Genomic DNA, 15,000 nt, shown 5'->3' with positions numbered 1-15,000 from the left:
TGTGTGTAAACCACGCCTTGTCTTTGCTCTGCAGCGATTGATGTGACGTGCTGGGATGCTGACGGGGATGATTAAAGATAGAGGACCAGCGGCGTCTCCCTGGCGCCGTCTCCACGACGACGTCTCCGCGGCAGTTTAAATACAAGCATCTTGCATCAAACAATAAAAGTAACATTAAAAAACGGAATTATTATTTCAGAGGGAAAAAAATATCCACCAACGAATGATTTAGGGTATTGTTAAAGATGCCAGTGGGTTGAGGAGCTCTTGGGGTGTGTGTGTGTGTGTGTGTGTTTGTGTGTGGCCGCAAGTGTTTCTGTGTGTGAGTGAGTGTGTATGCGTGTGTGTGAGTCCGAGAGGGAGTTTGTGCGTGTGTGTTGTAACTTATTTATTTCTCTCTTTTGCTATGCAGAGTAGCGCTCAGTGCTGGTGTACGGTAGCACTAGTGTGTGTGTGGTGTGGAAATGGTAGACCCCGTGTTACAATCAGGAGTGCAGCATAGTAGCAAACCCATAATCTCACTCTCCTAGTACCTGTGTTAGACACGCAAACCCTCTTCTGCCCAGCCACGGCCTCGTGGAATGCTCTTCTCTGTGCAAAATGACCGCCTGCCAGTCCTGAGACCACACATCTGGACTGGCCTACCTTAGATTATGAAGTGTTATGAAGGAGAAGACATCCAAGCTTTTAGTGTTGGACGAGGCAGCCAGCCTCTGTTTTGATTTTATTTTTGTTTTTAAGATGGTTATTTTTTTTTTTTTTTTATGGTGAGGACGGACAGTGCATTATCAGATGGACAGTGCATTATCAGACAGCGCTGTCCAGCTGTAACGCTCTGAGTAGTCATCTCGTTAGTTTTGACAAACGAAATTATATAAAATATTTTGTATTTGTGTTTGTGCCAACTTTGCAATATCGTGTGATGTGATTCCACTCGGCCGAGTGCAGTGTCCCCTCTAGACCGCGCGGAGAGGACCTGAGTGGAGCCTATAAACTACCTAGCAAGCGTGCTAACCAAGCCCAGACGACAGCTGAGTCTGGTCCGCATGTGGCCCACATCCGGGACCTGGGCCGGGTTTGTCTGGTTGTTGAAGAACCAGTGGCGTTGTGCACTTGCATATTTTTGAGGCAACTCAGTGTAAACAACAGCTGTCAAAGCCTGTGTTTGTTTGATATTTTGATATTATAGCAGTAGTTATCGCTAAATAACTGACAATGCTAAAATGTTGTTGTGATTGGTTGCTGGGTCATTCCACGTCAATTGAACCAGGGCCCACGCACTTAGGTCTCAAAAAATTCTGAAAAAATTACCAGGTGTACCTATGTTATCCAGGAGACACACTGTAAAATTACTCTTATGTAAGATCAATACTTTCCAAGATACAGCCTATTTTACAGGGGGAGGGGGGTGTCGATTTAGGTCGGCCTCTTTTTTTTGTCAAAGTAACCTGCTACCACAGGTTACTCTATACAACCACAGGTGGCAGTGTGGTGACTCTACACAAAACATATTGATGTCAATGGGGCATTTTGCCCATGTTCAGGGTGGAAAATAAAAAAGAAAGATTTTCATAAGACAAGTCAAATTGGTGTTTTTAAAAAGAAGGGATCATGGAGAATAAAGAAAAACATTAAAAAAATATTTGTATATTCCCACAAGGTGTTTGGGCGCTCTGAAAATGATAACCAAAATGATTTTTCAGACTTGTGAGGTCTGCTGTTCAGACCCTGAAGGGATTTATTTTCTGTTCATTGCTTTTTGTGAGAGTGTTTCTACTTTTTCAGTACAGTAAGGAAAATAAATCAAGAGCCTATGTTGAGTACAAATATGTCTTCTGAAGGCCTAAACAGAGCCCAGCCAAAAACTCCAATAAAATTTTTATCAACTTTGAGGGACAACTATGACCATGCAGGATCATCCAGACCAAGCGTGACGATTTTGCTACATACTATTCTTATTTATGTACCAGCAAGCAAAATTTGAGCCTCCTACATGGTTTAGTTATTGCGCTGTGGGCTTGTGAACTTTGACAAAAAAAAGAGGCCGACCAAAATCGACACCCCCCTCCCCCTGTAAAATAGGCTGTATCTTAGAAAGTATAGATTTTACATAAGAGTAATTTTAGTGTGTCTCCAGGATAGTGTCTCCTGGATAACATAGGTACACCTGGTAATTTTTTCAGAATTTTTTGAGACCTAAGTGCGTGGGCCCTGGTTCAATTGACGTGGAATGACCCTGCTGGGTTTTGACAGCTGTTTTGTTTCCGCTAAGTTGCCATGCAGTGCAATCCAGCAACGTCATCTATGAGTATTCACCAGATCGCAACACATCTGGTTCTGGCCCGGTTGAGATCCATTCAACATCCACATTGGGCTTGTTCAACATTCGCATTGGGCTTGTTCAACATCCACATTGGGCTTGTTCAACATCCACATTGGGCTTGTTCAGCCATGTCTGGTCCAGAGCCAGCTGTCTGTCTGGGGAGCCATTTAGTAGAGAGTGTGGTGTGGATATGTAAACTAATTTAGGCAATAACTGATGTTTCTACAGCACTCGTTTGGAATGGTTGCTTACGTCTGAAATTAAAATTTGTTCTTGTGTGTCTCTTTGTGCGTATGAGTGTGAGTGTGTGGATGTGTGTGTGTGTGTTGCTGGTAGGGCTTGTGTGTTTGTGACATACCTGTACAAACTACATTGGAAACCTCCTGTAAGGGATTAGGCCATTGTCTTGTTTGGTTTCCTCTTCCCTCATTCGATCTCCTCCAATCCTCCCACTACGGAATAACGTTCAGCCATAACACATTTAATCAGCAGGTAGAACAAGGCAGCAGGTGCTTTACAATGCAACTCGATGAAACAGACAGGACCCAGTGGCGTCGTGGCAAACGAGCCGTGCTTGAGAGAGAAGCATAAATAGCGTCCGTAAAAGCAGCGTTTCGCACCCTGTAGCCACATGCTGTGGTGGCCCTCACGCTAATGACAACAGCAACAGCATCAGAGTCTCCACATGAGTCCTTGCAGTAGCCCAGTCCTCACGAGTCCATTCGCCATCAAGTCCAGTGGCAACAGGAAGTAGTTGTCAGGGAAACCCCACAAGTGTTGGCGTGTAGAGAGGCCTCCGCCATGCGTACTACCGTATAGTGGAGTTGACCAGACTAGGGATTTGAAAGGGTCTGAGTGACGCACACCATCCATACTGTCTATCACTGTAAGCTTCACGCTTACAGTAGCTCTCGCTGTGGAAAACGGGACCCAGCCATATTGAAACTGTAGGCTGAGAGATTGGTGCGGTGGTTAAAAAAAACATCTCCTAACCGCTGCAAGTGAAAGGCAATTTTTCATCATAGCGTGAAGAACTAGCGTAGCTAGCGTAGGAGGAGCCATTCAGAGATGCCCATTTGTGCCCGAGTCTGCTATTAAAGATGGAGGCAGTAGTAGTCCTAGAGGCCTCGTCACTCCAGCAAGTCAGTCCAGCCCTTACTCACAGGTCCGCAGCCGAGTGAGAGTTTGGGGATACACACTGGGAACGTTTTTTTGTTGTTTATTTTTCTCTGAATCCATCTCAAAGTTCTGGCAAGTCCTGAACTGAAATGAGCAGTAATTGTACCCCTCATGGCTGGAGGGAGGACACAGAGTGTGTGTGTGTGTGTGTGTGTGTGTGTGTGTGTGGAGATCTAGAGAAGAGTGGCCCATCTCTTAATTAGCGTCACACTAAAAGTCTGGTCTATTCCTAGCCAGTTGATTTTTTCAGTTTATTCATTGCCAAATCACTGCCAATCACAACCCTCTGTACTCAAATATAGTTCCGATACATTTGAGTCCCATATACCTAAATATCTAGAATGGCATAACGTCTACATATATTATCGCATTTGTGTTAAAGTCTTACCATACGTACTGCAGGAAGTAGCCCACCCATCCTTAGCTTCAAAGCTTCATGAATACTATCTGCCCTTAATCCTTAGACCAAATTGCAGTACACTTCTGACATGTACTCTCTTGCACATGTGCACTATATGTTTTCATTATTACGATGGTGTGTTTTGAGTTTTATAAATTCTCAAGCAAATACTCTATTAAGGCTTAGACTGTCTTCTGTCTTCCTAGCTTGCTTTGATTGATTTGTTTTTGTCTCTTTGTTTTGTGTACTATACGCTTCAAGTGATTCAGTATACCCTGTTAAACATCACTGCATTTTAACCACATGGATGGGAAAAGACATGAGAGCAATAAAACCCTGAGCTAAGTAGTGTTGTCCCTGTACATAGAGCTGGGATTGAACTAATGCCGATACTACACGTAACTACTCTGCTAAACTGAGTTCTGGCCTTTCCAGAAGTTTCTGTACCAAGAGGCAGTTTCCCCTTTGGGCTCTGGGGAAGGAATAGGGTCCCTCGCATCTTTAACAATAACCAACACCGACCGACACCCTCCCAACTTCCAGTGTGCCCCCCACCCCACCCCCCAGGCTACCCGGTAGTGATTATTATGCCCCCCCAAACCCCACCCCCAGGCTACCCGGTAGTGATTATTATGCCCCCCCCCACCCCCCACCCCCACCCTTGCTCCACACTACTACTAGGAGACTATTATCACCTCCACTCCTACGACTAGTGTTCCTGCTATACTGTATTATACGAACACAACAAATACTACAACTCCCCTACTCTCTCTCTCTCCCAGATGCAAGGCTAGGCAATTTTGTTTTCTTTTGGGAAAATATATATATATAAATATATAATTTTCTAAATTATCTCTTTTCCCTGTTTTCGGTCTGCTTCTCACACACTGTTTTTTGAAACAAGCACAAGATTTTTGTGACATGCTATGTGCTTATGTATGTTAATAAAAGACTTTGAAAAATTCAAAATTTATTTGTTGTTCTGTCCAGAAGCATGACACAAACCAGCTTCACACAGGCCTTCCAAAAGTCCTTCAGGGAACTCAGGAAAGTATCGGTCTGTCTCACAGCCCCCCAGCGTCCATAAGAGAGACCGAGAGAGAAAGAAAAGTGCAGCCATTCTCGTTGAGCTCCTGAATTTATTTCAAAAGATTTATTTTGGAGAAAAATGGAAACTTCCTGTGGGTATTGTACAGATTATGGTTATCTCTAAATGACAAACAGCGTAGACAACTAAAGAACTGACACATGTAGCAGCAGTGAAGGAGAATGCACCAGGAATCATAATTACTTCCCTTACACACAGACACACATAAACAGATGCACCCGCACACCCATAAACACACGCACACACACACACCCATAAACACACACGCCCATAAACACACGCACCCCACACACATAAACACGCGCACCCACACACGCCCATAAACACGCGCACCCACACACGTAAACACACATACCCACACACTCACTTACAGTACGTGCTGATGGCATGCTACATGGAAGTCCACAATCAACAAACATTCAAGTGAACAGTATTGATGAGTGACTAACAAACATTAACCTAGTGACCATGTCAAATAACCCAGGTCAACGCAGTCATCTAAACACACACACACACATATAAACACAGGTTTGAGTGTGAAAGAGATGTCTCTGATTGAGCGCCAAATCCAGTGTGGCTCTGGTTAGGATTCGAATCAGAACTGGTTTCAGTCCGGATTCTGATGTTCCCTCTGTGCTGATAAACCAGTGTGTGTGTGTGTGTGTGTGTGTTCCCTGCTCTGCCACTTGCCTTGGAGGAGGGTGTGTGAGTAATGGTAGATGATGTCTGGTCTTCTTGTGAAAAAGAGAAATAGTCCAAGCTAGCCCCTGCGTCAAATAGTCATTAATTATTTAACCCAAATGTAGAAATCTATTTGGTGAAAACTTAAGTAGCACCTATCATCTGTTCCGTGGGCTGAATGCACACTGCGATGGAGATGTCCAAACGGGATGATCTAAATCTTATTCACTTAAACTTCAGACACGTCAGCCATCTTGTTCCTCGTGCTTCTTTAATCGTGATGTCTGAATGAACGTGTCAAGTAACGTGTCAAGTAAAACCCTGTGGAATAATAACTAACGCGTCAAAACCCCAACACGGCTTTCTGTCTGTCATAACAAACTAAGAGATATTTCTCGTCAGTGTTGTTCATCGTCATTCATAAACACCAGATGGCCAATTTGCAGCCTGTGATTCTCTGTGCTTTCCTACAACGCCATCAGCACGGCATCATAACACGCTGCCCATATCAGCAACACACGCCAGCGCAAAGGAAGAAGGCCCATGTGGGGTGGTAGAGCACGGGTAAGACACCTGTGCCCATGTGGGGTGGTAGAGCACGGGTAAGACACCTGTGCCCATGTGGGGTGGTAGAGGGCCTGTGTAGGGTGGTAGGGCACGGGTAAGACACCCGTGGGTGTTAGTGAGAGCAGTGAGTGTGCTGCTATGGCAGAAGAGACATGGGATGGGTGGATACCCTGCACTCCTTTCTCTCTCACTCACTTTCTCTTTTTCACTCTCTTTTTCTCTCTCACTAACTCTCTTTATCTCTCTCACTCTCTCACACACTCACTCTTTCTCTCTCTCTCACTCACTTTCTCTCTCTTTCTCACTTTCTCTCTCTCTCACTCACTTTCTCTCTTTTTCTCTCTCACTAACTCTCTTTATCTCTCTCACTCTCTCACACACTCACTCTTTCTCTCTCTCTTACTCTCTGTCACTCTCTTTCTCTCTCTCTTTCTCATTTTATGTAAACAGACACAGAGGTCTCCTCCTGGTCTGTCTCCTAGCAACACATGTACTGGCACAGCAAGGCAAAGAAAGAGACCGAGATATGGAGAGAGGGAAGTGTGTGTGTGTGTGTGTGTGTGTGTGTGTGTGTGTGTGTGTGTGTGTGAGAGAGAGGAGGCTGTTTGCACCTCGGTCTCTCATCTCTCGTGTGATGGAAAAAACGCAAAAATGGATATTGAGTCGGAGAAGCAGGCAAAGACTAAGAAGATTGAGCTTAGCACAGAGTTTCACATCTCACACACTCACACAGACACTCAAATGGTGCTTTGAATTCAAAGAGGTATACAGATATAATAAATGTTCAATAATAAAAACTGTAGTGATGGGAGGTGGCAAAGCATGGACTCTGATTGGCCACAGACCACATACTGTGTTGAGGGTTTTTAATTCTGTTTTTCATCAACAACACCCCTCGCATATTAAACAGACATTCATCTGCGGCTAAAACAATTCTGAAGATACCTCTCATCCTCTTAAACTGACTTCAAATTTGATGAACCACACAATAAGTGACAGCCTTTGACTGATTGTCTCGATTCAACTGTTTCCGTTATAAAAAATATCATCTTGTTGGGTTAGCATTAAGGTGCTTACGATTACTCTATACTGTAAGTTGCCACCTACAAAGTCTGAAAAAATAGGTCTCATTTTAGTTGAACACACTGGCAGCTAACCTAGCTTAATTCACAAAACCATACACAAGCTGTGTACAATTGTCCTCACCTCAAAAAGGGTCTGGCTTGTTTATTGACAATAAAATTTGTCTAATGAAGTAGAAGTCAGACCTATGTTCCAGAAGGGTGTGAATGCTAGCATAAAAAAAGAGACATTCAGTTAACACCACGCTCTTTGCCATACGCTGAAATGGAAAGGGACGTGCTTAAAGGCCTTCTATAACTCTAAGACACGTAGTAGTGAGTTCGTAGTGGAGTTTGTAGATTTTTTTCCACCATTGTCATCATTTCTACCAGTTTTAGTCAACTGAAAACAGGCTTTCAATGGGACAAGGCTCAAGCCTGAAATAGCTTGATAGCTTTTCACAACATTTTTTGTTGTAGGGGAACATTAAATAAGAGAACTTATTTTCTCTCATTTCGTTGACCATTCTGTTGACCTCAGATCTAAAAACCATCCTAATAAATCAGCCATGTTTGCAGTAAGAGTGCACTAACACTGTTCTGCATGTGGAATTCAATGGTTAATTCACGGTAAGTCGTTAGTCATAGTAAGTTGTACTGTAGGCTATCTATCACAAAATAACACCGTTCATCTTAAAACGATCTGATGGCTCATGTTTATGCATTTCTAGTGTTGTTTTTCTCTCCAGCTGCTAAATAGGCAGAGTTAATTGGTCTGAGAGACTATAAGCGTTCGGCTAGGCGGTATGAACTGGTGGTTTTATGCTAATGCCGCGCTCGCTAATTGCTTTTCCTGGTGTATGGTGTGGCCGTCCTAATCACAAGTGGAGATCATCCAGTCTGAAAGCCACAGAAAAAGCAGGAAGCAGAGCGCAGCGTTACGCATGTCAAGATGTTTTGAGATGACGACAGCCTGTGGGTGCGGGGAAGTGGCAGGGGTTATCTCGGTTCCTCCGAACAACGTGGGTGGAAAGGAAAAAAACAAAAACCCAGCGACATAAGAAGGCAACAAAGAAGCGAATGGAGTCCTTTGATAGAAATCACTCTATTTCAAGGCCATGAGCCGCTCCAGGCAAACACAACCAGCTGCTGTGATGTGACGTGACATGGCTACGTTACGCACGACGACTAGCAACGAGGAGCGTCACGGAAGACTCCTGTATCGGTCCTTGCGCTTTCAAACGATGAGGAATAAAAAACAAGGATAAACATGACTCCAGAGTAGAGTTCAACAAAGCCCAACAATCATTTGCTTCTGTAAACAAGCAGTTTAAAACTCAAAGTCTACCAACTGTGGCACCATCAGGAGACAGACAAGTGGGTAACTTTCACTTAGCTACAGCTACAGCAACCCACCTTACACAGGAAATGAAATTATCAAAACAAGCAATAAGACCAAGGGATTCTTCTCAACTATGCACCACAGTTCAAAATTTCTCATTTCTCAAGTAGGTGTCCAGTCTTGTTTCAATTAGGGATTGCTAATTGTCAAAAATAAATGTTGTTCAGTGAAAATAGGTTTGGGGAAGAATACAAAAAGTTGTTGCTATGGTCTTCGGCTCGTTCTTTATCCCAAAGCCCATCTAAAGTCATCTGCTCTCCTGTTGTTGACCAAGATCGATTAAAATACAAATACAACAGAAACGGTCTTTCTCAGTTAGTCTCTGACTAGAACTGTGGTCCCGTTTGTACAGTAGCGACGGGGCAGAAGAGCAATGTTGGCTCCTGCTCTCGTGCGTCAGTCTTGAGGAGGCGCAGGGTGCACGCCATGGCACCCAGGAGCATACACGCTTCCACAGGAGGCTCCTGGACGCCATGGCACCCAGGAGCATACACGCTTCCACAGGAGGCTCCTGGACGTCATGGCAACAGCGATTCACATTATAGTTCCAGATCCGCAGCTCTCCAATTCCAGTGGATGGGCTACAGAGACAGAATAAGAGAGAGAGAGAGAGAGAGAGAGAGAGAGAGAGAGGGAGGGAGGGAGGGAGACGTGCTGCACAAATGTTCTCCCCCTGTCAGCATTATCCACTGCAGCCCTCCTTAATCATTTGAGCCGTGAGCAACACAAACAAAAATAATCTCTTAATTTTCCAAAAAGCCGAACCTGAAACACAGAAGAGCACCAGCTTCTCTGCAGAAGCAGGAGATGAGGCGAGATGACCACACGTCACTGACCAACCCATTCACCCCTCCTCACACACACACACACACACGCTCCCGGGCGGGCGGGGGGTCCTCAGACCGCCGTGCTGCGTCCCAGCAGGGGGTGGGCGGTGGGCAGGCCGCAGTCCTCCTCTAGCTCCCTGAGCAGCTGCAGGCCGAGCCCCGGGCCCCCGCCCCCGCTGCCGTGTCCGAGGCCGAGCGTCCGGCCGTCGCGCGGCATGGTGGCGATGAAGGACACCCGGGGCTCCAGGGGGAAGCTGCGGCGCTCCAGACCCAGCCCAGCGGGCAGACGGCCCAGCGAGTCCCATCGGCGCGGCGCGGCGGGCAGCCTGATGAGCGTGGAGCAGCCGTGCTGACCGCGGAGCGACAGCGGCAGCACCAAGCCCACGGACTCGGGGTTGGCCTTGCTGATGTCCGGCTCCTGGGGGACTCTGGGGGCGCGTGGCGGGGCTTTCAGTGTCCCGCCAACCATGCTGCCGCCACTGCTGCTGCTGCTGTCTCGGGGGGCGCGCAGGATCGGGGGAGGCTCACGCGGAGGTTCGGCCAGGACTTCGTTGTAAGGAGGCGGAGGGTCTTCCATCAGAACGGCCTCCTCGTAACACGGCGGCTGTCCACAGGGGTCACTGTCCACTGGAACTGAACCACAAGAATAAATATTACCCATAATGCATCACATAAATCACATAAACTGCATTTTATTTATTTATTTCTATATTTGTATTTGTTTTTCCATGTTTGCATGTGCTCCTGAAGCTCAGCAAGAAAGGTGCAATGCATTCAATATCTGTGGAATGACATTTGTGTATGAAAATGTACACACTGAACTGTACTCTACTTTAGATAAAAAGTGTTTGCTTGCCAAATTACTTTGTAAATGTATTTATTTTAACAAGAGTATGCACATATTAGAGTACTGTCAAATATTGATTTGATTATTGTCAGGGCTGTAGTGGAGGCTAAATGCAATTTCGGAAATAGCGTTTACGCACCTCTAAATTGCACTTATCCACCTCTAAACAGCCTACCATTCTTAAGCCAGTTCAGATGAAGCTAATGCAGTGGTCCCCAAACGTTTTCTTCAGAGGACCAGAGACTCGGAGTATGTCAGTAACCGTAAATAGCTTAGTGATGTGAACAACAGCAGTCTACATTAGTTGAATATTAATCCATTACAGTACGGTACATTTAATCATAGGTTATCATCATCTAATAGCATTGTAAGCTGTGTTTATTTTATATTGCCATCATGCCACATCAATATGCTGCTCTGCCGCTCTTGCACATTCCACGGCCGAAATCCAACCATGTTCAACTCTGACAGCGGCCCGGTGAAAATCATAGCTATTTTGCGATGAGTCAAAAAGCCAGACAAACACCCAACAAGGAGGACACTCTACCTAGGCCACAAATACCCAACAATCAAGTTAGCCTCCCCCACTCAACCAATGCTAACATTATTTTCCTGTTGGACATAACGCTAAGCTGGAAAGACAATACTGGACATTTACAGTAGATGAAGGATCACTATTTGGCCGTCCTTTACTTAATTTACGAATAATTATTGGCCATTTTTAACGCTGATACCGATAAATTGACAAATAGCTAATATTGCCCATAATATTGGCACACCCATTCATTCGGGCTGTAGTCGCATATTGTAAATACATAAACAGTGCTTTGATGTGCCCTACACTAAAATGAAGTCTTTTCACACGAGTCTTGTTCTATCGTTACGGGGCCCTAGCTGTGAGAGACAGCAGTTGCATTGCAGGTATGTGATACGGTCACTAACAGACAGGATGCACATGAGGCTGCAAAGGAGGCGGCTAACGACCTCTGGCTTCTGCATCAAGGTCACGCCACTCTGCCAGGACAACACAGTTAAGAGTGACAAGGTGTGTGTGTGTGTGTGTGTGTGTGCGTGTGCGTGTGCGTGTGTCAAAACTAGTACCTACCGGTACTCAAACGCTGATAAATCAAATGACTAAGGAGACGATGTGGTACAGCAAGCAGTGTTATCTCACTGTACCACTAATGGACTTTTTGAGAATACCCTAATATTTTTTTTTTTTATTAAAGCATTAAGATCAATTTCCAAAAGATGTTTTTTCATTCCTCTTTATAGTAAACTTTAGCATGTGTATGTACAGGTTATGTAAAACCTACGAGCACAACTCTATATACTGCATAAAGCTTCATAGTAAACTTTAGCATGTGTATGTACAGGTTATGTACAACCTACGAGCACAACTCTATATACTGCATAAAGCTTCATAGTAAACTTTAGCATGTGTATGTACAGGTCATGTAAAACCTATGAGCACAACTCTATATACTGCATAAAGCTTCATGGTTATGTTCTCCTCTGCTCTAATGAAATGGAAGAAAAACAAGCAGGTCATTTTTCTTAATCATTCTCCCTCGCCGATCGCCTGCTTCCTAATCACATTAGCGCCTGTTTATCAGAGCTGACTGCGTGGAGCTCGCAGCCTCATTTACACACGAGCAGATCCAGCGAGTGCTGGCACACATGAGAGGGCGCTCTGGGTACGGTGGCCTGCAGGGGACATACTTCACCCCTGAGGAGAGGATTACCCTTCAGTATCCACTACAGCAAGCATGAGCCAAGGACAGGACCAGAGAGTGTGTGTGTGTGTGTGTGTTGGGGGGGGGGGGGGGGGGGGTATTTCCAGGGGATGACACTACTGCTGTTGGAAACATAGAACGGGAACTGAGACACTGTTGGAACTGCTCATGAAGGAGACAAAAACATTACAAATTGAATGCAAATGAACCTCGTAGTGCCACAGAACCTGCACATTGATTTGGGTCTGGTACTGTAACCCACAGAACCTGCAGTGGGGCCTTAACTGATTTGGGTCTGTAACCCACAGAACCTGCAGTGGGGCCAACTGATTTGGGTCTGTAACCCACAGAACCTGCACATTGATTTGGGTCTGGGACCGTCTGGCACTGTAACACTTGGAACAAAACGCTAATGTAGTGGGAGACTCCTGGGAACATCCCAGTCACCAACCACAGTTGAGCTGCTGGACATAGTGGACATACTGGACATTTATCCCATGCAGTTTGTCACTCGCACTGCAAGCTCCACTCCTCAAGCAGTAAGAGTGATTAGCCTCCTGTCTGCCTGTTCCTCCAGCTGCCTGCCTGTCTGTCTGTCTGTCTGTCTGTCTGTCTGCCTGTCTGTCTGCCTGTCTGCCTGTCTGTCTGTCTGTCTGTCTGTCTGTTTTGTAGTCTACTGGTTTACATATCTGTACGCCTGCCTGATTTCTAGCCTGTCTACTTGCCTGTCTTTCTGTTCGTGTGAGCTTGTCACCAGCCTGCATTTCACTCCTTCATTGCTGTTGTCTTCTGTTACAGTACATATTTCTGATTTTCTTGTGGGGGGTGTAGCACAACATCTTCACAGTTCATTAGGAAACAAACGTCCGTATTAAAAGACCTTTGAGCAAAAACCAAACAGACAGACAGACAGACAGACAGACAGACAGACAGACAGGCAGGCAGACAGACAGACAGACAGACAAAGCCAGTGGTCAGAGAAGAGGACCGGACACCCCGCAGGATCAAAGGACTTCCTCCACACACACACACACACATCAAAGCAGTCGTGATCACTTCATGATGACATTCATTGTTGCCCTGTGTCTGTTGCCCTGTGTCTGTTGTCCTGTGTCTGTTGCCCTGTGTCGGTCCCTGAACGTAAGTGCTCTGACATTTGTGGCCGAGGATATTACTGCGTTAGTCGTCAACCTACATCACATCACTGCAGTGCATCTCATAGGGAGAGAGTAGTGTTGGGTATCAGTAGTGTTGGGTATCAGTAGTGTTGGATATCAGTAGTGTTGGATATCAGTAGTGTTGGGTATCAGTAACTTGGGAGAGAGTAGTGTTGGGTATCAGTAACTAGGGAGAGTAGTGTTGGGTATCAGTAACTAGAGAGAGAGAGTAGTGTTGGGTATCAGTAACTAGGGAGAGTAGTGTTGGGTATCAGTAACTAGGGAGAGTAGTGTTGGGTATCAGTAACTAGGGAGAGTAGTGTTGGGTATCAGTAACTAGGGAGAGTAGTGTTGGGTATCAGTAACTAGGGCCTTTGACATAAAACATCCACACAGCCCACAAAATAGTGAGTCTGTCCAGTCAACAGTGCCTCTCTGAGGTGATCTCTGTTTGTGTACGTAGTATGTACACATCAAGAGTCCTTCAAACATATTTCCTGATGTGAGATAAGCAAGGGCCTCAGCTAAAGGAAACTGACAGGAAGCACTGTGCAGTGAATCTCACGAGGTAATGTATAGTGCAGCCTATATCCAAACGTGTGTACACAAGGTAATGTATAGTGCAGCCTATATCCAAACGTGTGCACCAGGTAATGTATAGTGCAGCCTATATCCAAACGTGTGCACCAGGTAATGTATAGTGCAGCCTATATCCAAACGTGTACACGAGGTAATGTATAGTGCAGCCTATATCCAAACGTGTGCATGAGGTAATGTATAGTGCAGCCTATATCCAATCGTGTGCATGAGGTAATGTATACTGCAGCCTATATTCAAACGTGTGTGCACGAGGTAATGTATACTGCAGCCTATATCCAAACATGTGCATGAGGTAATGTATAGTGGGCGTGGGTCAGGAGCCGTCTATCCATCTGTCAGCGTGAACAGTAAACAACCATCCGTCCACCCAAGAGCTTCGTTTCAGCCCCTACTGGACGCACTGGGGATTCAGGCCTGCTCGTGATGAGGGACGTACTAGGGAATCAGGCCTGCTCGTGATGAAGGACGTACTAGGGATTCAGGCCTGCTGGTGATGAAGTGACTCATTTGCTTAATAAACATGAGAGAAGGAGAGAAAATATTCGGTCTGGAACAGCATGTGATTAAGAAGTCTAATGTGCTGTGAGTCAGACGGTTTTTAATTAGTTTTCCACCTCATTTCCAAAACAAAGAGAGGGTAGAATTGATAAGTAAAATGGTCGAAACAACCCCTTCGGATTCACTAGGGGGACCCTGTGTCCAGCAGGCTGCTTTAAAGCCACTACGTCTTAGCTACATACACATGCACACACACACACATGCACACACACACACACACACACACACACACACATGCACACACACACACACACACACACACATGCGCACACACACACACACACACACACACACACACACACACACACACACACACACACTGAGCCACTACGTCTTAGCTACACTACGCACCTGAGCCTGGCAGAGTGCCCATTATGGCTCAAACGCAACCCTGGCACCACACGGTCAGTGACCAACATGACGCCACCCGGGCACACAACACAGTGGTAAATCACACAGACACCCCTGCAAGCCAACAGGTACCACACACACACACACGCACACACACACTCTCTCTCTGACTCTCTCTCATACACACACACACCCACACACAT

General features: G+C 45.6%; 2 protein-coding genes across 3 annotated transcripts in view; one reads left to right on the top strand and one right to left on the bottom strand.

Annotated features, from left to right (window-relative positions):
• dbn1 (drebrin 1) overlaps nt 1–1,330 on the top strand; it is a 21,268-nt gene extending 19,938 nt beyond the window's left edge. Inside the window, exon 13 of the mRNA XM_042091991.1 lies at nt 35–1,330. Coding sequence (XP_041947925.1) covers nt 35–75 — 41 coding nt within the window. The 3' untranslated portion in view covers nt 76–1,330. The remainder of the gene's footprint in view (nt 1–34) is intronic.
• A 5,190-nt stretch (nt 1,331–6,520) lies between these two features.
• LOC121709337 (proline-rich protein 36) overlaps nt 6,521–15,000 on the bottom strand; it is a 16,066-nt gene continuing 7,586 nt past the window's right edge. The window contains exons 3-4 of one of the 2 annotated variants that reach the window (XR_006031914.1): nt 6,636–10,181; nt 6,521–6,532 (exon numbers count right to left, since the gene is read on the bottom strand). Coding sequence is in view for 1 of the 2 variants with exons in the window: in XM_042092641.1 (XP_041948575.1) it covers nt 9,619–10,181 (563 nt within the window). In the remaining variant the exon portion in view is untranslated. Of the gene's footprint in view, nt 6,533–6,626; nt 10,182–15,000 lie in introns of those variants that run through there. The other variant, XM_042092641.1, reaches the window with a different exon arrangement.

The sequence above is a fragment of the Alosa sapidissima genome, chromosome 5, assembly GCF_018492685.1.
Source record: "Alosa sapidissima isolate fAloSap1 chromosome 5, fAloSap1.pri, whole genome shotgun sequence".
NCBI classification, from domain to species: Eukaryota; Metazoa; Chordata; class Actinopteri; order Clupeiformes; family Clupeidae; genus Alosa; species Alosa sapidissima.
Note: the sequence above shows the minus strand (reverse complement) of the source record. Positions and strands in the feature narration are given on the sequence as shown.